Raw genomic sequence first — 24,641 nt, 5'->3', positions numbered from 1 at the left:
CGGAAAGAACAAATCTGTTTACTTCTTTTTATTTAAACATATTTAGCAACATGGTCAAACGTGACACGTTAACAAGAGTGAACCAGAGACCACTTACGACGATCTCTCAAAGTGCAAAAAATAAGCGAGACGCGTGTTCTTTAGTGCAAAATTAATGCAAAGTAAAAGCATAAACAGTAGTTTTATGTGGATGGCAGCGTGTTATGTCAATAAATCATGATTTAAGGAAGCTGTCAACCAAGCAATGTTAAAATCTCTATCTGAAAAACATCCACTTGGAGTTTAGATGTTATAGTACAGCATTTAAACAACAAAAATAACAATGTGTCATGATTCAACACCAATCTGGAGAAACTACTTAGTTCACATTGACCGTTTACACACTCCAGAATCAAGACATCTCAAGTTAAGTTATTCAGAAGTGGTTTAAACTTCGTACAAAACTGCACGTTATGTACGAAGATCAGCACTTATCACTAAAAATACTGCAATTAAGGTGATTCGGAAAAAAAAAAAAAAAAACGAAATGTAGTGAGAAAATAACCTCAAAGACATGAGCATACAAATTCTGAACATAATAAAAAGGCGGTTCGTTCACTGCTTTTGTGAATTGTTGCTTTTTTAATTTTACGTACACTAAACAAATGAGAGTCCCACCCATAAGGGGTCCTGAACCGATCGGATTAAATTCCCAATTCTACAAAAAAATCGTTTGCTGTCAAATTGATTAATCGCATCCAAAATAAGTTTGGTTTACATAATATGTGTGTGTATACTGTGTTATTATGTATATAAATGCACAAACATGCATGTGTATATTTAAGAAAAATATGTTATGTTTATATATTAAATACATTTTTTTTTACGTTATACGAGTATAAATATATAGTTGTAAATACATTTAAAAATTTTCAAAATATATACTGTATGTGTGTGTATTTATATATACATAAATGTACACAGTACACATATTATGCAAACAGAAACTTTCCTTTTGGATGCGATTAATCGTTTGACGGCACTATATTTTGGTCTCAATATATAAGGTTTTCTAATGTTAGGAAAGTCTCAATCATGAAACACAAGTTGAGCAATTTTTCGGAATAAATCATTTCTAAAAACACCCAATTCTTATGAAATTTTAAGTGAAATGGTTTTAGAAATGTTTTTGTTGCAAAAGGAAAACGTTTTACAAAGGACTTGTAGCACACTTACTAAATCATACTTGCACAAACTGTTGAATTCAATTTGTTTTGACTGAGAACTATGGAAAAAAATATTTTCAAATATTGTACAAATGTTTTTGTACATGAATTTCAAAGCAAGAACTTAAACTGTCATTGCTAAATTGTTGCATTCAATTTCGACAGTTTAGATTAAAAAAAAAAGTATTTCTATCGTTATGTAAATCGCATTGTATTCTTCAATTGTTGCAGTTAATTTAATGACCATTTTACTTAAGAATAATGTTTTGTACATTAATTTTGTATCATTGTGTATCTTTATCAAAACTAAAACTTCGTTTTACAAACAGAATACATGTTTTATATGTTCACTTTAAAACAAAAACTCTCTTAGACTAGTGTTACTAAATCGCTGATATCAATTCAGTTTGACAATTTACACACAAACTGTTTTAAAAACAACGTGCTTTAATCTTTAAAGGAACAGTGGGCCGAAAATGAAAATTTGCTGAGAATTTTCTCACCCTCAGGCCATCCAAGATGTAAATGAGTTTTTTTTTTTTTTATCAGAACAGATTTGGAGAAATTTTGCATTACTGTACAACACTTACTCACCAATGGATCCTCTGCAGTAAATGGGTGCCGTCAGAATGAGAGTCCAAACAGCTCATAAAAACATCACAATCTTAAGACACTAGTGAAAATGTCCATGTCCTGTTGCCCTCTCACATCAAAATCCTGACATGTTTGTTTAGAACCGTTTGTATGAATCTTCGCTCCTGATTCAGACAAGACTTGATTTTGAAGATAAAACCTTCTTAATGACGGGTTTGTTTCTTACAAACGTGCTGTTTTCGCTTCACAAGATGTTAATTGGGGGACTGGAGTGGTGGATTACTTGTGGATTATTGTGATGTTTTTAATCAGCTGTTTGGACTCTCATTCTGACGGCACCCATTCACTGCAGAGGACTGACTAGTGAGCAAGTGGTGTAACATCTAACATCTCCAAATCTGAAGAAGAAACAAGCTCATCTACATCTTGGATGGCTTGAGAGTAAATGTTGAATTTTTGGGTGATTCTGACGGCACCCATTCACTGCAGAGCATCCAGTGATGAGCAGGTGATGTAATGCTACATTTCTCCGAATCTGTTCTGATGAAGAAATAAACTCATCTACATCTTAGATGGCCTGAGGGAGAGCAAATGTTCATTTTTGGGTAAAATTTAATTTTTTTGGATAATTCGGACGGCACCCATTCACAACAGAGGATACGATGTTAAATTTCTCCAAATTAGTTCTGATACAGAAATAAACTCATCTACATCTTAGATGGCTTGAGGGAGAGTAAATGTTCATTTTTGGATTTAATTTTTGGGTCATTCTGACGGCACCCATTCACTGCAGACGATCCATTAGTGAGCAAGTGATGTAATGTAAAATGTCTCCAAATCTGTTCAGATACAAAAATAAACTCATCTACATCTTGGGTGCCTGAGGGAAAACAAATGTTAAATTTTGGGTAAAAATTAAATTTTTAGATAATTCTGACGGCACCCATTCAATGCGGAGGATCCATTAGTGAGCAAGTGATGCAATGTTACATTTCTCCAAATCTGTTCTGATAAAGAAATCTACATCTTGGATGGCCTGAGGGAAAACAAAATGTTTATTTTTGAGTGAAATTATATTTTGGGGTAATTCTGATGGCACCCATTTACTGCAGAGGATCCATTAGTATGCATTGTTAAACTTCTCCAAATCTGTTCTGATAAAGAAATGAACTAATCTACATCTTAGATGGCCTGAGGATGAGTAAACGTTCAATTTTGGGTAAAATTTTTATTTTTGGGTTATTCTGACGGCACCCATTCACTGCAGTGGATCCATTAGTGAGCAAGTGATCAATGTTAAATTTCTCCAAATCTGTTCTGATAAAGAAATAAACTTATCGACATCTTGGATGTCCTGAGGGAAAACAAAATGTTTATTTTTGAGCGAAATTATATTTTTGGGTAATTCTGATGGCACCCATTTACTGCAGAGGATGCATTAGTATGCATTGTTAAACTTCTCCAAATCTGTTCTAATTAAGAAATGAACTCATCTACATCTTAGATGGCCTTAGGATGAGTAAATGTTCAATTTTGGGTAAAAATTACATTTTTGGATTATTCTGACGGCACCCATTCTCTGCAGAGGATCCGTTAGAGAGCAAGTTATATAATGCTAAATTTCTTAAAATCTGTTCTAATAAAAATAAAACAAACTCATCTACATCTTAGATGACCTGAGAACAAGTAAATGTTCATTTTCGGGTGATATTTAATTTTTGGCCAATTCTGATGGCACCCATTGACTGCAGAGGATCCATTAGTGAGCAACTGAAGTAATGGTAAATTTCTCCAAATCTGTTCTGACGAAGAAATAAACTCATCTACATCTTAGATAGCCTGAGGGAGAGCAAATGTTCAATTTTGGGTAAAAATTAAATTTTTGGTTAATTCTGACGGCACCCATTCACTACAGAGGCTCTATTAGTGAACAAGTAATCAATGTTAAATTTCTCCAAATCTGTTCTGATGAAGAAATAAACATCTACACCTTAGATAGCCTGAGGGAGAGCAAATGTTCATTTTTGGTTAAAAATGACATTTTTGGTTAATTCTGACGGCACCCATTCAATGCAGAGGATCCTTTAGCGTGCAAGTGATGTAATATTAAATTTCTCCAAGTCTTCTGATAAAGAAATGACCTCATCTACATCTTAGATGGCCTGAGGAAAAGCTAAATGCTCATTTCTGGTCGATTCTGACGGCACCCATTCACTGCAGAGGATCCATCAGTGAGCAGTTGACGTAATGCTACATTTCTCCAAATCTACATGTTGGAAGAGTACATTTTCAGCAAACTTTCATTTTTGTGTGAACTATTCCTTCAAGTTTGAAGACAAACAGAATGTTTTTACAAACCATTTACACCAAAAATTGCTCAGATTGTGTTTCGTGAACGAGACATACCTCCACTGTACATCCAATTCAGTCCTCCTCAGTAGATCACTTTCACCATCTACTAAAGGAAATGGAACCTCCTCTCAGCTGAATATTTCACTCTGTGACTGTGGAGAAAACCCTGTTTAATTACAATACCTATTTACACATTATTTTATTCATTAGTCTAAGTGGTTCACAAGTATAAATACTTAAAAAAAAAAAAAAAAAAAAAAAAAAAAAAAGGCAAAATAACAAATAATCAGTCCTCAAATGAGACGGTGTGGTTCTGTGCTGTTGCTCAGCTCCTTCAGGGGAAGAGTAAGTCTAGTTTCGGAGCCCACTCCAGGGCAGAGTTTACCACGGCTAAAGCGGCGGCCCCCAACGCCACAGTCAATCCCATGACCGCCAGCCGCATGAAGCGTCGCGCCGTGGGTTGGACGACTGCTACCGTTCCTTGCTGCGCCTCCAGAGTACGCTGTTGCTGCTCTTTCCGTCTCTGCCGGAGCACTGTGTCTGGACGCTGCTGTGTCGATGCCAACTCAAAGTCTTTGAAGGTGGAGACGGCCGTCCTTGACAAAAAAAAGACAATGGTTTGTGGGACGTTTTGTTGTGGGAAAGCATTCAGAGCGAGGCAGATAGACTTACATCTGATTGCGCTCTCTGGCCAGCTCAGACGGAGGGAACTGGACGAACAGATCTCCCGCGCGGCTGATCAGCGTCTCGTACGGCAGGTCCTCTGGGATGCGGGAGAGGAGATGGTGCATCATGGCCATGTCACATTCACAGTCCAGCACCTCGTCCTCTCGATGCAACACGATCTGAAAAAGAGGAAACAAAACTTGGATTGAAATTGCATTAGGATTTCTATTGAATCTTATAATGTATGATAAAATTTCTTAATTTTATTTCTTCTTTATCCATGGTCTAATGTGAAAATCTCACAGTCAAGTCATTTTAAATTTTTTTTAAACATTAATTTAATTTAAAAAATGACTTGGTAGTATTAAAACAAATACTGTAACCACTAAAAAAAAACTTATACATGCTTGTAAAATTGATATTTACAATGATCTTTACAATTTAAATCTAATCTAATGTTATGCTACTACTGCTAAATATTTAATGAGAATAAGATTTTTGCATTACGGACATTTTAAATGAATAAATAATGTCTAATTTTTATGTTGCTATAATAACAATAAGGGTTTTTTTTCCATTACGGTAATGATTAAAAAAAATTAAATAATATCTTGATTTTTGTTATATAATGATTTTAAAATATTTTGCACTATGGTAATGACAATTATTTTTTAAATATTTAATATCTTATTTCATGTTACTATAAAGGCAATAATGTTTTTTTTTATTTCATTACAGTAATGATTTATATACACACACATACATATATATATATATATATATATATATATATATATATATATATTTTTTTTTTTTTTTTTTTTTTTGGTTATATAATGTCTTAAAACATGAATATCTTAATAATATTTTTTGTTAATTAATTACAAGTTATTTTAAATTAAATAATTGAATAATATCTTAATTTGTATTATAATGATTTAAAAAATAGTTAATATTTTAATTAATATTATATATTTTTGTTAATTAATTACAATAAGTTTTTTGCATTATAGCAATGACAATGCTTTTTTAAATATTAAATAATATCTAATTTTATGTTACTATAAAGTGAATAATGTTTTTAATTTCATTAATGAATATATATATACACACACACACACACACACACACACACACACACATATATATTAATAATATTTATATTTTTGTTACATGATGATTTAAAACATATTTTAATTAATAGTATTTTTTGTTAATTAATTACAAGTTATTTTAAATTAAATAATTAAATAATATCTAGATTTGTATGAATGATTTAAAAAAATCATAAAATAGATACTATTTTAATAAAAAATATATATTTTTTGTTAATTAGTTTTTTTGCATTATGGCAATAACAATGATTTTTTAAATATTAAAAAATATTTAATTTTATGTTATAATGAAAATAAAGAGCTTTCTTATCATTGTATTAATTTTTTAAATAATATTAAATAATACATCTTGATTTGTATTATAATGAATTAAAAAATAAATAATATTTTAATTAATATATTTTTTGTAAATTAATTACAACAAGACTTCTTTAATTTTTCTGAATTATGGTAATGGTATGGTAATGATTTTCATTATGGCAATGTAATGATAAATGATATATGAAATAATATTTTGATTTTTATTATATAATGATTTATTTTTGTTAATTAATTTAATTTTTAAATACTATTTTTATATTGTTTGCATTTTGGTAATAACAATGATTTTTAAAAATATTAAATAATATCTAATTTTATGTTACTATAATGACCATAAGGGTTTTTTCATCACGGAAATTATTTTTTAAAAATAATATTAAATAGTATCTTAATTTGTATTTTAATGATTAAAAAAAAAAAAGAAATATTTAAGATTTCTTTATTTTTTTTTGCATTATAGTAATGACAATGCTTTTTAAATATTAAAAAAATTCTCATTTTATGTTACTGTAATGACAATAAAAACCTTTTTACATTATGGTAATGACTGAAAACATTGAATAATATCTTGATTTTTATTATATAATAATTAAAAAATATTTATATTTGAATTAATAATGTATTTTTGTAATGACTGAAAAAAATATGAAATAATATCTTGATTTTTATTATATAATGATTTAAAAAATATTTATATTTAAAATAATTTATTTTTGGAATGACTGAAAAAATATTAAATAATATCTTGATTTTTATTATATAATGATTTAAAAATATTTATATTTTAATTAATAATATATTTTTGTTAATTAGGTAATGACAATGATTTTTTTAAAATATTAAATAATATCTAATTTGATCATACTATAATGATAAAAAAATGATTTAAAAAACAAAATTACATAATACTTTCATTTTTTTTATAGTTTAAATGATTTAAAAAACATTAATATTATATATATATATATATATATATATATATATATATATATATATATATATATATATACATATATATATATACATACATACACACACACACACACACACACATTTTTTTGCATTATGCTACTGACAATGATTTAAAAAAATATTAAATCATAGCTTGATTTTTGTTACGTAATGACAATGATTTAAAATATTATTAATATTGTAATTAGTTATATTTTTTGTTAATTAATTACAACAAAATTTTTTCCAAAGAAAAACACGTCACTTCTTATATATATATATATATATATATATATATATATATATATATATATATATATATATATATATATATATTAAACCAAAATCTTAATGGTCCTGAAGTGGGCTATTAAATTTGCAAAATATAAATTTCTTCTTTTTTTGTTTTTGAGGTGAAATTCACTCTGTATAAATCTATTAGTATTTAGTCCCTGGCTTACTTCTTTGTCAAACATCAAAGCCCCAGGTTTGTGAAGACTGCAGGTGGCAGAACACACTACTTTATGTTCAAAAGACAAATAGTCCCGACATGACAGAATGTGTCAATTATTTATTCAGACTGAACAACACAGCCTGATTCAGGCCTAAAAATAGCCGCTATTGCGGCGGCAGTGAAACTGCTGACCCACTTCAGCTGAACATCAGAAACCAGAGACTCGAAGCTTCAGAAGATGGTTTGAGGACAGCAAATGCAAACGTACCACAGCAGCAAAGTAGATGGGCATGAGGGGATGGCAGGCCAGGAAGAAGTCGTACAACCGAACCACGTGACGGAAATCTGACAGCACGTGTCCGAACCAGGTGATGAGCCAGCTGAGGGCGAAAATGGTGCCGACTTCAGCTCTGCGGACAAAATCAAGAAAGACAGTTATCTGCTAAACTATACAAGAACACTAGTCATTATTCGTTCAGGAGATGCTTTGAAGTTACATAATGAAGACCAAACAGAATCAATTAAACCATTGTGCTTCAACACACAAAGCAAACAAAAACGGGCGTCTACTCACTGCTGCATGTAGTCGTACACTTCAGGGTTGACCCGCTCGATTATGGGCATCAGGTAGTTCAGGATGTGTTTGGTGTTGTCCATAGTGGGGTCCATAAAGTCCCTGTGATGTAGGTTAGAAGGACGAAAAAATATTTATTAGATATTAAAACAGAAAATCATTTCAAGACAATGTTTTGTTCTTTCTATAATACAGTAGCTGAAGAAATAAAATGTGTATTTTTCATTTATTCAAACTAAATGCTGAATAAAGGTGCAAAGAAATGCATCAATGTCAATAATGTATAAACAAAGCTAAATATTTAAACATTTAATAATAATTACATACAATTATTTTCACATTAAACAAGTGCTAAATCATACATTTTTGTTGGAGGGAAACAAACAAAATTTTGTTGTGCTTAAATAAAACCTATAAATATATAAAAATGTGAATAATAATGAATATAATTATATTTAATAAATATGCAGATTATCTAATAAAATACAACAAAACGATGAGTATAATTAATATAATTAATATTCTATTCTGTTGAATGCATTACATTGGAGGTAATTGTGCTTGAACATAAAATGTATTACAGTTTTTCTCAATTGCTAAAACACTATAACCAGTCTTTTGAACTAAAATTTCAAAACTATAACGCCATTTTTGAAAAAGCACACCCATTTCCCTAAACAATAAACACTATTCCCTGCTTTGACACATGAGTTATATTTGGTGAACTGTTACTGCAAAACTCTACACACAAATCCCTACATTTCTCAGTGCTTACACCATGTGGTCATTTAGAAAGCACAAGCATTCAACATTGTTCACTCAATCTGTGAAGTTTGAGCTCAATTAGCACACAATTATCCAAGTGGAAACACTAGGAGTCAAAATTTAGCACACCCAAATCAGAACCTAAAAGAAGCCAAAGTCAGCTTACAGTTTTTCTCAGTCACTTTGGTGCATTTCTCAGATCAGAAATGAAATTGTCAAAACTACTTGTTCAACATCCACATCATCTAGTCTCTTGTGCACATCATAAAAAGCTTCTCATTCTTCTGATCAAGTTGTGATTGCTTTGGTACATTCATACAACTGATTAGATAAATTTGCCATGAATTTATTCAAGTGAATCTTGACTTTCACTAATGAAGATAATGTATATCAACCAATGATAAAGCAGTTCTCTGAAATAGCTCAAAGGTACATCTCTTGAACCTTCAATTGGAAAGCATACTGTATATAGACAGAGGACAACGCAGGAGTTACAAAATCTGACAGTAGACTTTCTAATTTTTATTTTTACCTTTGTGCCCATATTTATTTTTCTTTGCTGTTTCACAATGACACTGTAATGCATTTTTATTTTTTTTCTCATACCACTAGTACAGTACAAGTGTAACTGTGAATCCTATCCAGTCTTTTTCAATCAGTATCCCACATACAGTAATGTGTAATTTTGAAGAGGAAGAGTAGGAGGTGAAAGAGGAAGAGGAGGAGAAGAAGGAGGACGATGACGACAACAGCATGGAAGAGACAGAGGAAGAGCAAGGGCAAGAAGACAAGCAGTCTCCTATATTTTAGTTGATGAGTGCCAGGGTTGGATCAGGCATGCAAGAGGATTTGACCCCTGCTGCCTGGCCAGGGCTAATTTAGCCTGTGATGCTGAAGAGGTTCTTTGGCCTGTCCCAGACCAAAGACAGGATTCTGGGCAGAAAAATTATATTTTGTTGTTGTTTGCTGTTTTGTACTGTACTCTACAGTACATTAAATTAAGGAATAAAACACTTGCAAAGGCATAGATTTGTTGTTTACATCATGTGAAAAGTTTTTTATTTGGATTGTTTTGGTTGTATTGTTTTGAATTTATCTCATCAGTGTGTAAAACTGTGTTGTAGTGTGTGTGTTTTTGAGGATTTGTGTGTCATGTCTGAGAGCAAAGTTTGGTTTTTCAGCAAGATTGTGTTGTTTTGAGTGGAGAGCTTCATTTTGACCTCAATATAGGAAGTTTGGGGAATTGAGTTAGGAGTTGTGGATTTGTGTTTAGAGTTTCGCAAATAAGAGGCATAATTTCAAGAAATGTGTTTAAGCAATTGAGAAAAACTGTAATACATTAAAACTAGTGGTGGGCATAGATTAATTTTTTTAATCTAGATTAATCTAGATTAAATCTTGAAATTAATCTAGATTAATCTAGATTAAAATGGCTAATTTGAATTCTTCTGAAAGCATTCAGAATATGTGTGCTACCCAAATAATGACTAAAAGTAAGTCTTTGAGAACGGGTTTCTCAAGCCAGGTGGCGCATTAGACCAGGGGCTCATCTCCTGTTTCCAAAATGCATTACAAACTGGTTGACAATTGCATTTAAAACACAATTAACTATACAAACTTGTGTAACCAAGTACTTCTGCGCAAAAGGCTGTACGACGTGCGCGTTCCAGTAAAATATACAGGCGCGCGGGTATGGATAGCCTATCTGCGTTCATCTTACAATAAACTGCGTTGCTTTTAGAAGCGTCAATTCAGTTGTTGCATATAGTATAATGTCTTTATTTCGGGATTATCAAAGTAAATTATAACTCAAACTTGAGATTTTACTGGGGCACAGCAGATTTTCACTGAGGCACGTGCCCCAGTAAAAAGGGTCTAGCAACGCACGCACCTGCCCTGAAGCGGCTTCATAACTGCATCCATGTTTGCGCGTCTCATTTGATGTGGTAATTTCACAGAAGTTGAAGACTCGTTCTCGCCCCCTACATTGCAATTCAACTAGATATACGTCATCCGCGCTAAAATATCAAAGTGAAAGTCATCATATCTTGCGTAGTTTAGACCCAGCTCCCAACCCAACTTTGAGAATAGATTAACGGCGATATTTTTTTTATCGCGCGATATGAGTCTCACGTTAACGCAGCACGTTAACGCCGATAACGGCCCACCACTAATTAAAACGTAAATAATAATGAATATGGTCAAATTATATTTAACCAATTTTATGTAGATTATATTTAATAATAATTACACAATAATGATGATATATTTTTCACAATAAATAAATGATGAAAATTAGAGTTGTTTTGTTGTTTTATTTGTAAATCCACTTGATTATATTAAACATTAATAATATCCTTAAATATATTAGAAAATAAATAACTAATATGATTAAATTTAATAAATTATATGTACGTTATATAACAGAAAATATAACAGAAAACAATAATGAATTAAATTAAGTCCTATTAAAATTACATTTAATACATTATATGTAGATTATATTTCATAATATTTAATAATAATAATAATAATATATTTTGCAATACAATGATGAGAATGAGATTTTGGTTTAATAAAGTGTGTAAATACATTAAAATGATACATTTATATAATTCAATTATATTTCATAAATTATATGTAGATTTAATAATAATAATAATAATTTTCTATATATATATATAGCAATACAATGATGAGAATGAGATTTGTTTAATAAAGTGTATAAATACATTAAAATTATACATTTATATAATTAATTAGATTTCATAAATTATATGTAGATTTAATAATAATAATAATAATAATAATAATAATAATTTTCCCAATAAATAAGTGATGAAAATTAGATTTTTTTTTTTGTTGGAGGTAACTCCACTTGATTATATTGAACATGAATAATATCTATAAATATATCAGAAATTAAATAATAACTAATATAATTAATCTTAATTTAATAAATTATATGTAGATTTTTTAACAGAAAATAACAGAAAATAAAAATTAATTTATTCATATTATATTTAATAAATTATATGTAGATTATACTTCATAATAGTTTATTAATAATAATAATAATAATAATAAACAACAACAATCATATAGTTTTTGCAATACACTGGTGAGATTTCTTTTTAATTTATATAAGTAAATTATATTTCATAAATTATACGTAATTATATTTAATAATAATAATAATAATAATACTATTTTTCAGATGAAATGAGTGATAAAAATGAGTTTTTTGTTAGAGGTAATTGCACTTGATTATCTTGAACATTAAAGATTCATAAAAATTTCTATAATAATGAATGAAATTATATTAAATACATCATGTATAGATAATATTCAGTAATAATTCAATAAAAAAAAATAATATATTCTGTTCAATACAGTGATGAGTGAGATTTTTCTTAAATGTAACTGCATTTGATTATCTTGAACATATGAAATGTATATAAAATATAAAATATTTTTTAAAATGTAAATAATAATTGAATTATATGTAGATTACATTTAATAACAATATAATAAATAATATAAAAAGACAAAGCTTAATAATATATTATGGGTTTTTAACATTAAAATATGTATAAATAAATAAATAATGTATAAATACATTTTATTATTTTATTATAGATAATATATTATATTTTTTATTAATATTTTGCTATTATTAATTTAATTTAATTCATGTTCTTGCCAGTGTTGCCAAGTCCACTGTTTTCCCATGGAAATGGACTATATTAGCACTGTTTCTGTGGGTTGTTTTTCATGTCTGTGGGTTGAAGCAACCTAAGTGATGTGATATTTAGCCCCTGGAATATGAATTTTTAGCCTTCAGTACACAATTTTACCAGGGAAACCCCCTGAAATGCAATTCGGGTTATGCGAAGCGCCCAGCGTTCGAACCGGAAAACAGGACTAATCACTTCCGCTTTTCACTTCTGTACACAGCTGCAGCAGTAGCCTAGGTGATCTCTGATGTAACTGTTAAATTTCGCTTCGCTTAATTATTAATACACTCCTTACTTGTGATCAGACTTTTGTGTAGGCTATTTGGTTTAATCAAAATGTCACGAATGTTAAAATACCAGAAACGGGAACATCCGAACAGCAGTTTTTGTTGTGTGCCGAGATGCTCTGTTTCGGGGAAAATTAACTCAGGGGTAAGTTTCCACCAGTTCCCGAAGGATGAATCAGTCAGGACGATTTGGGTCCGAAATATTAGACGTGATAATTTCGTTATAAGGAGACACACCACTGTCTGCAGTCGGCATTTTATGCCAGAAGATATAATTGAAGGGGGTCGACGACGGTTGAAATAAAGATGCTAATTAAACCTTTGTAACTTATATAGTACTAGACACAATTTTCTATGAAATACATAGACCTACACTTTATTTGGCTGAATAATATTTACCTTTTGAATGTTGAGCGTTATTAACTGTTGAATAAATGCTGACACGGGACAAAATGCCCGATATCCCAACACGTTGAACTGAGCAATGCCATTGTACCATTTTGATAGGCTACTTTTAAACGTATACAGCTCAGTAATGTCAGCTTTATGTATTTTCTGAGAGGGGGTGGGATTCAGTGTTGTTTTTGACAACCATCTTAGATTTAGTCTTAGTCTTTTGGACTAAAATGCTTATTAGTTTTAGTCAAATTTTAGTCACTTCTATATGTGAAAGTTTTAGTCTAATTTTAGTCGACGAAAAGTCATAAAGGTTTTAGTCTAGTTTTAGTCAAAAAAAAGGGGGAAAGTAGTCTTTTAACAAATTAATGTAGGTCAGTAAGTATTTTGCTGTTGGGTAGTGTCACTTATAAGTTGTGAAAATAGCAGATCTATAGTTCAACACAATGTGAGCTTCCGGATCAACTATTTTCACCAATAATTACAATAATGAAGGAATGTTTTAGACATAAAAGATATATATTTGAAATAATGTGCAAACTGCCGCCATCATGGTTAATCGTCTGTCTGTCTGAGTGACAACAATGTGACGCCAGGTGGTGGGCGTAACCAAACAAGGATGGAATGCTAAAACGGCTTGCCATACTAGTATGGCAAAGAGTATTTAATGCTAAAACGGCTTGCCATAGCGGCAGATACTTTTTAGGTTTTAATTGGCATGCACAATAAGCAGAAATGTCATGCATTTTAAACGTCTGACGGACCACCCACTAACATTTTGGTCTATTCTCGTCTCGTCAACGAAAACTCACACACGTCTCGTCATGTTTTAGTCATCAACGAGCCATTTTTATCTCGTCATCGTCTCGTTATCGTCATGGAAAAAAAGTTGCGTCAACGAAATGATTTCGTCATCGTCATCGTTGACGAAAACAACACTGGTGGGATTTTTGTTGGGAAAGTCGGGGGAGAGACGCACACTTCGATTAGACTGGATAAACACAAGCAGCATCTTAATTGTTAAGAAAATATTCCTAATAAATGTCTCGAATATTTAGATTTTGTCCAATGCTTCTCTTTCTTTTTGGAATTATTAGACACACTTCACTATGTCTTTTCAAATGCCTAGGTCTGTTTCATTTCCTTAATTATAAAATCTAGCACTATTTTTAAACGTTTATTCAAGCAATAATATAAATTTTCTTATGTATATGCTTGTTTAAAACCAGGGATTTAAAACGAATTTCAAGTAAAAATTGTATTTTTTCTTTACATTTCCAGAGAGCGAAACAAACGAAATTAAACATTACTTAATAAATTCAAGGCACTATAATTTCCTTATTCATTTGATACAACTATTATAGCTATACAATTAATATATGAATAAAATAATACTATTTTGTCATATTCGTGATTCCTGAATTTATATATGAAAACTTCGTTTTGAAGTGCAGTCGTTATGTTTGTATAAGAAAATTTGAAAAGTTGATTTAATATTCTTGATAATTTTTAGAAGTTAAAAGTTAAGAAAAAAGGGAATTAGCTTATAGTCTATATATATTTAGGGCTATAGGCTAATCTTTTTCTTAACTTTTATTACACTGTAGATCGAAATAAAATAATTCTTGATCATATTTAACATCGGAGAATCACTGACATCATTTAGAGTACTTCGAAAACGAAACTATTTAAATCTGTATAAAGGAAAGACAAAATAAATCACAACAAGAACAATCTGTATTTTTCTTGTAATCAACAGTGTTGTTTTCATCAACGATGACGATGAATCATTTCGTTGACGCCACTTTTCATGACGATAACGAGACGATGACGAGATAAAAATGGCTCGTTGATGACTAAAACATGACGAGACGTGTGTGAGTTTTCGTTGACGAGACGAGAATAGACGAAAATGTTAGTGGGTGGTCCGTCAGACGTTTAAAATGCATGACATTTCCGCTTATTGTGCATGCCAATTAAAACTTAAAAAGTATCTGACGCTATGGCAAGCCGTTTTAGCATTAAATACTCTTTGCTATACTAGTATGGCAAGCCGTTTTAGCATTTCATCCTTGTTTGTCTTTTATGTTCTAAAACATTCCTTCATTATTGTAATTATTGGTGAAAATAGTCGATCCGGAAGCTCACATTGTGTTGAACTATAGATCTGCTATTTTCACAACTTATAAGTGACACTACCCAACAGCAAAATACTTACTGACCTACATTAATTTGTTAAAAGACTACTTTTCCCCCTTTTTTTTGACTAAAACTAGACTAAAACCTTTTTGACTTTTCGTCGACTAAAACTAGACTAAAACCTTTTTGACTTTTCGTCGACTAAAACTAGACTAAAACCTTTTTGACTTTTCGTCGACTAAAATTAGACTAAAACCTTTTTGACTTTTCGTCGACTAAAATTAGACTAAAACCTTTTTGACTTTTCGTCGACTAAAACCTTTTTGACTTTTCGTCGACTAAAACCTTTTTGACTTTTCGTCGACTAAAACCTTTTTGACTTTTCGTCGACTAAAACCTTTTTGACTTTTCGTCGACTAAAATTAGACTAAAACCTTTTTGACTTTTCGTCGACTAAAATTAGACTAAAACCTTTTTGACTTTTCGTCGACTAAAATTAGACTAAAACCTTTTAGACTTTTCGTCGACTAAAATTAGACTAAAACCTTTTAGACTTTTCGTCGACTAAAATTAGACTAAAACCTTTTAGACTTTTCGTCGACTAAAATTGGACTAAAACTATCACATATAGAAGCGACTAAAATATTAGTATCAGTCGCAAATATTAAACATGCAGGTCGGGTACAATATTTTAGTTCTTTTTTTTTGCGGTCTGAGTTATATCCCTTATCTAACAGAGTACTCGGGGCTCTGGACGTCTGTTTGGCTATACGGTGTACATCCGAAATTGTTATTTGTGGTAGCTCCTGTAAACACCGGCTAAAGAAGGTGGCCATAACTTCGCTGTACCAGTAGCTGATGGTCGGAAGTAGTTAAGGCTGTTTTGTAGAACCTAGAAGAATGTTGCGCATAACCGCTAATTTTGAGTAGCAACTGGGTGGGTTTTGTTGTGAAAACCTGGCAACCGTTGTTCTTGCCGCCCATGTTTTCTGCTGTTGGCCCACCTGAGATGGTGAGTGGAGAGTTTCTCCACCAGGGCAGTGGCGAGTCGTTCCCCCAGCACCAGCAGGAAGGTCACCACGATATCATGGTAACCCTGATAATAGTGCAACTGTGGGTTTTTCACGAGCACCCGCAGGATAATATCGGTCAGCTCCTCCTGAAGGCCTTCCCGCTGTTCGTCTGGCATCCCTGCGTCCATCAAACACCGCAAACAAACACAGAGAAGTTTAGACACGGACTGAGACCAGATGAAGATCCAGAAGCAGCGGCGGAGATCCGTTCTGCTCACCTGGAGGGAAGCGTCTGAGGGATCTCTGAACATCTAGAAGCACTTGGTTGAAGTCCTTGTTGTTGTCTCGATCGACCGGCTCTGGAAATAAAAACTGGGTTTACATCAGTCTTACCTCGCTGTTCAGGCATGTTGTTTTTTCCCTTTATCAGCATAGATTTAGGCATTTATTTGAAAAAAAAAGTGCATTAATAATTTAAAATGTAAATAAAATTATAAAGTTATATTTAATAAATGATATATAGAGTCACATCATCATTACAGCGATGAGAATGAGATTTTCTGTTTAAGGTACTTGCACCTGATTATCTTGAACAAAAATAAAATTGCATAAATATTTTAAAATGTAATGTAATCATGTAAATCATGCTATAATATTTATTAGGATTAAATTTAATTATAAATATATAATAAATTATTATTTTTCACATTACAGCGATCAGAATAAGATTTTTTGGTTAAAGGTAATTGTGCTTGATTATCTTGAACATTAAAAGATATATAAATATTTTAAAATGTAAACGAGAAATAACAATTAAATTTAGATTATATTTGACAATAATTACAGCATAAAAATATATTTTTGAAATTGCAATGATCAATTATCTTGAATAAATAAATATACATATTGAAAAATGTAAATAATAATTAATATAATTATAAAGTACATGTAATAAATTATATGCTGATTAGATTTAGTAATAATTAAATATTCATATATTTTTCTCATTATAGTAATGAACATTTTTGTTGAAGGTAACGGCACTTGAACATTATTAAAAGATCAAAGTAATTCATATGCAAAATAATTTAATTATATTTAATAAATGATTTGTATATTATATATAAAAAATGTAATATATTTTTGAAAAGATGTACATATATTTTAAATGTAAATAAATAATTTAACGAATTATTATAATAAATTATATGTAGATTATATTTGTAATAATTTAATAATACAAGTGTTTAATAATAATAACTATACAATAATAATACTACTAATAATAATAACTGATGAGAATGAGATTGTTTAGAAATGAATTATTTTAAATGTAAATATTTTTTAATGTTAATGTATTATACAATATTTTAAATATAAATAAATCCAAATTTAATTGTATGTAATAAATATGTGGATTATATTTTCAATAATTTAATAATAATAATAATAATAATAAATATTATTTTCATATTACAGTGATGAGAATAACCAAATTGTGCTTGATTATCCTAAATATAAATAAAAGATGTTTAAAAATGTAAATAATATTTTCTATAATTTAAGCATTTAATAAATTAGATTAGAATTATTAATAAATAAAAAATAAATATATATTTTATATTATAGTTATAAAAATTAGAGTTATTATTATTTTTCATTAAAAGTAACTGCACTTGGTAAGCTTGAACATAATGAAAAGATGTATAAATATTTTTAAATAATTAATATGTAATATAATTAAATTATATCTACTTTATTTGTAAATTATATTTAATAATAATTAAATATATCTTTTTTTAAGAATGAGATTTTTTAATTATTTTGAACTTATTATATGAAACGATGTACAAATATTTTAAATTACAGTATATAATAAATTTGTGAATTATATTTTAAATTATGTAATAATAATAATACTATTTTTCACATTACAAATATAAGAATGAGATTTTTTTGAGTGAATAATCTTGATTATCTTGACATTATGAAAAATGTATAAATATTTAAAATGTAAATAAAAAATTATTAGAATTACATTATATATAATAAGTCATGTAGACTATATTTTTAATAATAATTATTATATTATATTATATTATATATTTTTCACATTACAGTGATAAGAATGAGTGAATAATTTTTGAGTGAATAATTTTATCTGGAACATGAAAATATATATATTTTTTAAATGGAAATAATACATAATAAAATTTAATTATATATAATAAATATGCAGATTATATCTTTAATAATTTAATAATAGCATATTTTCATATTACAGTTATGAGAATGAGATTTTTGAGTGAATTATCTTGATAACCTTAAACATTATAAAAAAGACGCATAAATATTTTACATGTAAATAAATAACGAATAGAATTTAATTATATACAATAAATTATATGTAGATTATAATTAATACATTTTTCATATTATAAACTGATGAGAATGATTTTGAGTGAAATATTTTATCTGGAACATTATAAAAATATATTTTTTAAATGTAAATATAATTAATTAACACAATTAAATTATATATAATAAACATGCAGATTAAATCTTTAATAATTTAATAATAATAATGTATTTTTCACATTACATTATGGGAATGAGATTTGTGAGTGAATAATCTTGATTATCTGGAACATTATGAAAAAATGTATAAATATTAAAAATTTAAATCAATAATTATTAGAATTTAAAAGTACATAATAAATCATAGGTAGATTTAATAATAATATTAATAATAATAATATATTTTTCACATTACAATTATGAGAATGAGATTTTTGAGTGATTATCTTAAAAATTATGAAAAAACGCATAAGTATTTTACATGTAAATAAATAATAAATAGAATTGAAATATATACAATAAATTATACGTACATTTTTAATAATTATAATAATATATTTTATACATTTAAGAATGACTTTGAGTGAAATATTTTGAGTTTCTTGAACATTATAAAAGATGTATAAATATTTTAAATGAAAATTAGTAGAATTAATAGAATTAAATTCTATATAACAAATTATGCCTAGATTATATTTTTAACAATTTATTATATATTTCCACATTATAATTATGAGAATGAGATCTTAAGTGTCTTGAGTACATTATAACAAGATGTATAAATATTGTATGTAAATAATAAATAATTATTCACTCAAAAATTAATTCAATTATATATATAATTGAAAATCTGTAGATTACATTTTTTGCCATTTATTATTTAATCATATTAATTATAATAATATATTTGTCACATTACAGTTATGAGAATCACATTTTTTGTTGGTTAAAATCCCATTAAATTATATACATAATTATAAATATTTATGGGTTTCTGTTCTCAAAATGTGAACTTCAGAAAGTCAACTTTTTTTAATTTCAAGTTGCTCTTACCTAGTTGCTCAGGTATTTTTTCTACAGACACGTTGAGCAGTCTGGGCCACACCTGCCGGCGGATCTCGTCGTTCATCAGGCCTCCTTCACTGATGGCCATGCGTCTGAGAGCGGCCACATCCACGGGCGTCGTGTTCAGGGCCTGCGTGATCTCCGCCATCTTCCTCTTCCGTCTGGACTCAGCATCTGCCAACATGACGAGCGCTGTCAGCACCTGAACACTGCAATAACACTGACTACAACACGCCTCAGCAGAAAAGTTCACGAGAAATAAAGAAGTTGACTAAGATCTGTCACCTTTCCCCTTCATTTGCGCAAGTGTTTTTGTCGAAACAGCTGTTCCCAGAGGGACGGGACATCTAAAAGACTTGCTATTGTTTTGAAAGGGAACTATTTCGGTCTGGGACACAAAATAGTCACGTCTCAAACATCTGAAAAAGTTTGTGTTAGTACTGTAACAGATTTACAATACATGAGTGCACAGTCTGTTATGCCACACTTTTAGAGATCTTACGCACGGCAAATCCTTAAAAAAAAGTTATGATCAGTGATTCAAATACAAAACAATGAGCACAAATACCTTTAAATGTGACAATAATGCACAGGACACTCCCGCAGAAATAGTCAAAGGATTATGAGGCAGAAACTAATTATTCCCACACCCAGGGAAAAAGAAAAAAGTTTAAATAAATAAATTTTACATATATATTTTAAAAAAGTATATATATATATATATATATATATATATAAAAAACTGTAATTAGTTCTACATTCATCTATTCATACAGAAAGATATTTATATACATAATTTTTAAATTTATATTAATTTGTTTTTTTTTTAATTCCCAAATTTCAGACTGTAGAACTAAATTATATCTATATGAATATATAGACATAAATTACACATTATATACACATTATATACACACACACACACTCTATATATATTTATTTACAGCTCGATAGATAAATCTAAAAAATATATTTTCAGTGTTATATAAATCTAAATCTATACATTTATACATTTGTAAAATCCCCAAATTTCTTACTGTATGACTAAATAATCAAGATAAGATAATTCACATTAATTATTATTAGCAAGTTATTAAAAATATAGTCTACATATAATTTTTTATATGCAATTTAATTTTAATTATTATTTATTTACATTTAAAATATTTATGCATCTTTTCATAATGTTCACGATTATTTAAAAAAACTAATTCTCGTAACGTTAAAACATATTAGTTCATTGTTATTAAATATAATCTACAAAAATTATTAGCTATAATTTAATTATATTACATATCAATCATTTTTTATATATTCGCACATCTCTTCATTATGTACGAGACAATCAAGCACAGTTACCTTCAACAAAAAATATATTACTATTTAATTATTAATAAATCTAATCGACATATAATTGATAAAATATACTTCAATTATATTGAATAATATTTATTCATCTTTTATTTATACTCGCGTTATTCAAGCACAATTCATTCATTCTTATCACTATAATGTGGAAAATATATGATTATGTAATTATTAAATATAATCTACATGTAATTTATTAAATATAATTTTATTCTTTTTTTTAATTTACAATAATATGTATACATCTTTTAATGTTCAAGATAATCAAGCACAATTTCCTTTAAGCAAAAATATTATTCTCTTTATAAAAAAATACCATTATTATTATTATTATTATTATACGTGTGTGTGTGTGTGTGTGTGTGTGTGTGTGTGTGGACATTTATATGCTGATACATACAGTTACCACTATATATATATATTACATGATATTATATTAATACCAAAATAGATAGATTAATTTATACTAATTTAATAATTTATTTATTATTTTATATACATTATATATCTGTCTGCATATGCACACATAGATAAAAAAAAAAACAAGATTAAAAAAAGATTAAAAAAAACAAGTAGGCTATATATATATATATATATATATATATATATATATTTTTTTTTTTTTTTTTTTTTAATGCTTAAACCCTTTTTTGTCTTTGACCCATATATATATGTGACCCTGGACTAGGGCTGTTCGATTCCGAAAATTTTGGAATCGATTCCGATTCCGATTCCTGGTTCTGGAATCGATTGGATTCGATTCCAGAATCGATTCCTCACTGTTGTTTCGATTCTTTTTTCGATTCTTGTTTTTTAGATTGGAGGAAGCTAATTTCGCAATAAATGCAGGATGTAAAGGTCGTATAAAGTTACCTTCTCATAATATGAAGCTTCATTTGTTAAAAAAAAAAAAAGATATATATATATACTATTTTTCTGTAGCTCTGACTGTTTTCAAATTGTAATTCATTGCCCAGGAAATTAGTCATAACCCACAGCTCAGCAGTGGACATGCATTTATTGCATGAATAAAACAAGACGTGACGTGTATAAAATGACAAAATTAGCAAACTATACACTGAAACAAAATAAACAGAACTTTAACAACAACACTGATATAAGAGCTATAATTTCGCAATAAATGCAGGATGATATAAGAGCTCGAGGCGTAGCTGTCAATCAGATGCGCTCTCGGCCACTGACGTGCTCTCTGCATTTTCTTTCAGAGTTATCATTGGCTGATAGAAAGATTAAAAATAGCATTTATTTAAGATGTAAATAAGATCAAGACACGTCGTGATCTATTCTGTCGTGCAGCGCTCAAAATTGTGGACATCATGAGCCAGTTCTCCTGTAAAATAACATCTGAATCGTTTTTTGAACTGGTTCATTTATATGATCTATCCGAACGAATCTTTTCGTGGAAATGTATCAGACTACAATAACTATTAGCGAGCAAGAGGCAAATTAATGGGTGCTTCTCAAACTGAAGGCTGCATCCTTAAACTCAGACGAGTTTAGTAATGAGTCGATTTTATTACGTTTATTTTCGTTAATCGACGTTTGATGACTTGCAGCCGAAATATGCAGCCTTCATGAAATGCAGCCCTCCGTTTAAGAGGTAAGTTTTGTTGAACTGAAAACGGCTCTGAGTGAGGAGTCGATTCCCCTTGAGAGGATCGATTCCAAACGTTGGAATCGACTCTCGATTCCCAATGCCTCGGAATCGAGGAATCGATTCTTTTTGGAATCGATTCCCAGCCCTACCCTGGACCACAAAACCAGTCTTAAGTCGCTGGGGTATATTTGTAGCAATAGCCAAAAATACATTGCATGGGTCAAAATTTTTGATTTTTCTTTTATGCCAAAAATCATTAAGAAATTAAGTTCATGTTCCATGAAGATTTTTTGTAAAATTCCTACTGTAAACATATCAAAATGTAATTTTTGATTTATAATATGCATTGTTAAGAACCTAATTTGGACAACCTTAAAGGTGATTTTCTCAGTCTTTTTTATTTTTTTGCATCCTCAGATTCCTGATTTCAAATAGATGTATCTCAGTCAAATATTGTCCTATCCTAACAAACCATACATCAATAGAAAGCTTATTTATTGAGCTTTCCTATGATGTATAAATCTCAGTTTTGTCAAATTTAACCTTATGACTGGTTTTGTGGTCCAGGGTCACACACACACACACACACACACACACACACACACACACACACATACACATATATATATATATATATATATCCGTTTAATTTACATTTTTGCTTTTCTAAGCAAAAAATAAAAATCATACATTTTCCCTAATTTACAGAAGACACACTAAAATGTCATTCAGTGTAAGGCGTATTTACAACAAAATATTAAAAGATATTAAAAGACAAATTACTTTCACCCCAAATACTAATTTGTTGTGTTAATTTTTTTGTGTTGCCCATCAAAACACAATAAAAAATGTATATGCTCCCTTATTCTTTTATATATATTTTAATATGTACAAGTCAAAATAAGCATGTTGTTTGACTTTGTACATAAATATTGTTACACAGAATGACAATGTAACATTATTTCAACCAATTTTATTCTCCAAAAACTTATTTGAAAACTTAAACGTAGACACTTTACTTAGTGTATGTGTGTGTATAATGTAATTTGTCTATATATTCATACAGAATCTTTATATCTAATATCTATTTAGACGTAGCACAAATTAAACCCCCATATTTCAATCAATACAGTATCTATCAAACTCTAGTAAAAGCTGTAACGTCTAAACGAGCATTCAGTTATCAACCGTTAAAGTGAAGCTGTAAAATCTCCATCAAGTCATAAATGAGCTCCTCAATAAAACACACCTTGTTTTCCGACACCGTTGAGCGGCGAAGAAGCTCCGGCACTCCGTGACTTCCGCAGATTCATTCTGTCGCTAATGTCTGTCGCTTTCCGCGGCTTCAGATCCGGCTACATCATTTTATCTGACTGAAATGCGGACAGCTGATGGGCTAACAGCTAAAGGCCACATCATCTCCTTCAGGCCCGCGTTAGCTGGATAAACTCATGGCACGAGAAAATCCTTTAAACTATTTCAGTCATGTCAAGGGGTTTACATCAGTGTGCTCCGCCGAACCGAACCGACATCTCCGCGCCTCTTTGTGTCATTTCACAGGAATCGCTAGAGAAGCTGCAGCTGTACTATCATCTGGGTTGATGTTTACGTGTGAGGGAAGGATTGTGGGAGTTGTAGTTTCATTAGTGCAGGAAAAAGGCGG

General features: G+C 29.6%; 1 protein-coding gene across 1 annotated transcript; it reads right to left on the bottom strand.

The window, feature by feature from the left end:
- Positions 1 to 13: 13 nt before the first annotated feature.
- On the bottom strand, positions 14 to 24,575 carry tbc1d20 (TBC1 domain family, member 20). Its single transcript, XM_073844105.1, has 8 exons — positions 24,228 to 24,575; positions 19,981 to 20,166; positions 16,848 to 16,928; positions 16,561 to 16,747; positions 8,233 to 8,334; positions 7,927 to 8,068; positions 4,824 to 4,996; positions 14 to 4,747 (listed from the first exon to the last, which is right to left on the bottom strand). Exons 1-8 carry the CDS (start codon positions 24,289 to 24,291, stop codon positions 4,486 to 4,488), a joined length of 1,197 nt encoding a protein of 398 aa, XP_073700206.1. The 5' UTR covers positions 24,292 to 24,575; the 3' UTR covers positions 14 to 4,485.
- Between the last annotated feature and the right edge of the window lie 66 nt (positions 24,576 to 24,641).

The sequence above is a fragment of the Garra rufa genome, chromosome 7, assembly GCF_049309525.1.
Source record: "Garra rufa chromosome 7, GarRuf1.0, whole genome shotgun sequence".
In the NCBI taxonomy this organism is placed as follows: Eukaryota; Metazoa; Chordata; class Actinopteri; order Cypriniformes; family Cyprinidae; genus Garra; species Garra rufa.
The sequence above is the reverse complement of the archived record's forward strand: the minus strand, read 5'-3'. Positions and strand labels throughout refer to the sequence as shown.

Bases quoted from the DNA above. Each gene is read 5' to 3' on its own strand.
- tbc1d20 (XM_073844105.1), bottom strand. From the start codon at position 24,291: ATGAATCTGCGGAAGTCACGGAGTGCCGGAGCTTCTTCGCCGCTCAAC. The intron at 8,335-16,560 runs GTGGGCCAACAG...CCTACATCACAG, and splicing joins CTCTCCACTCACCATCTCAG to GGACTTTATGGACCCCACTA. The intron at 4,748-4,823 runs GTAAGTCTATCT...TTTTTTGTCAAG, and splicing joins GCCAGAGAGCGCAATCAGAT to GACGGCCGTCTCCACCTTCA.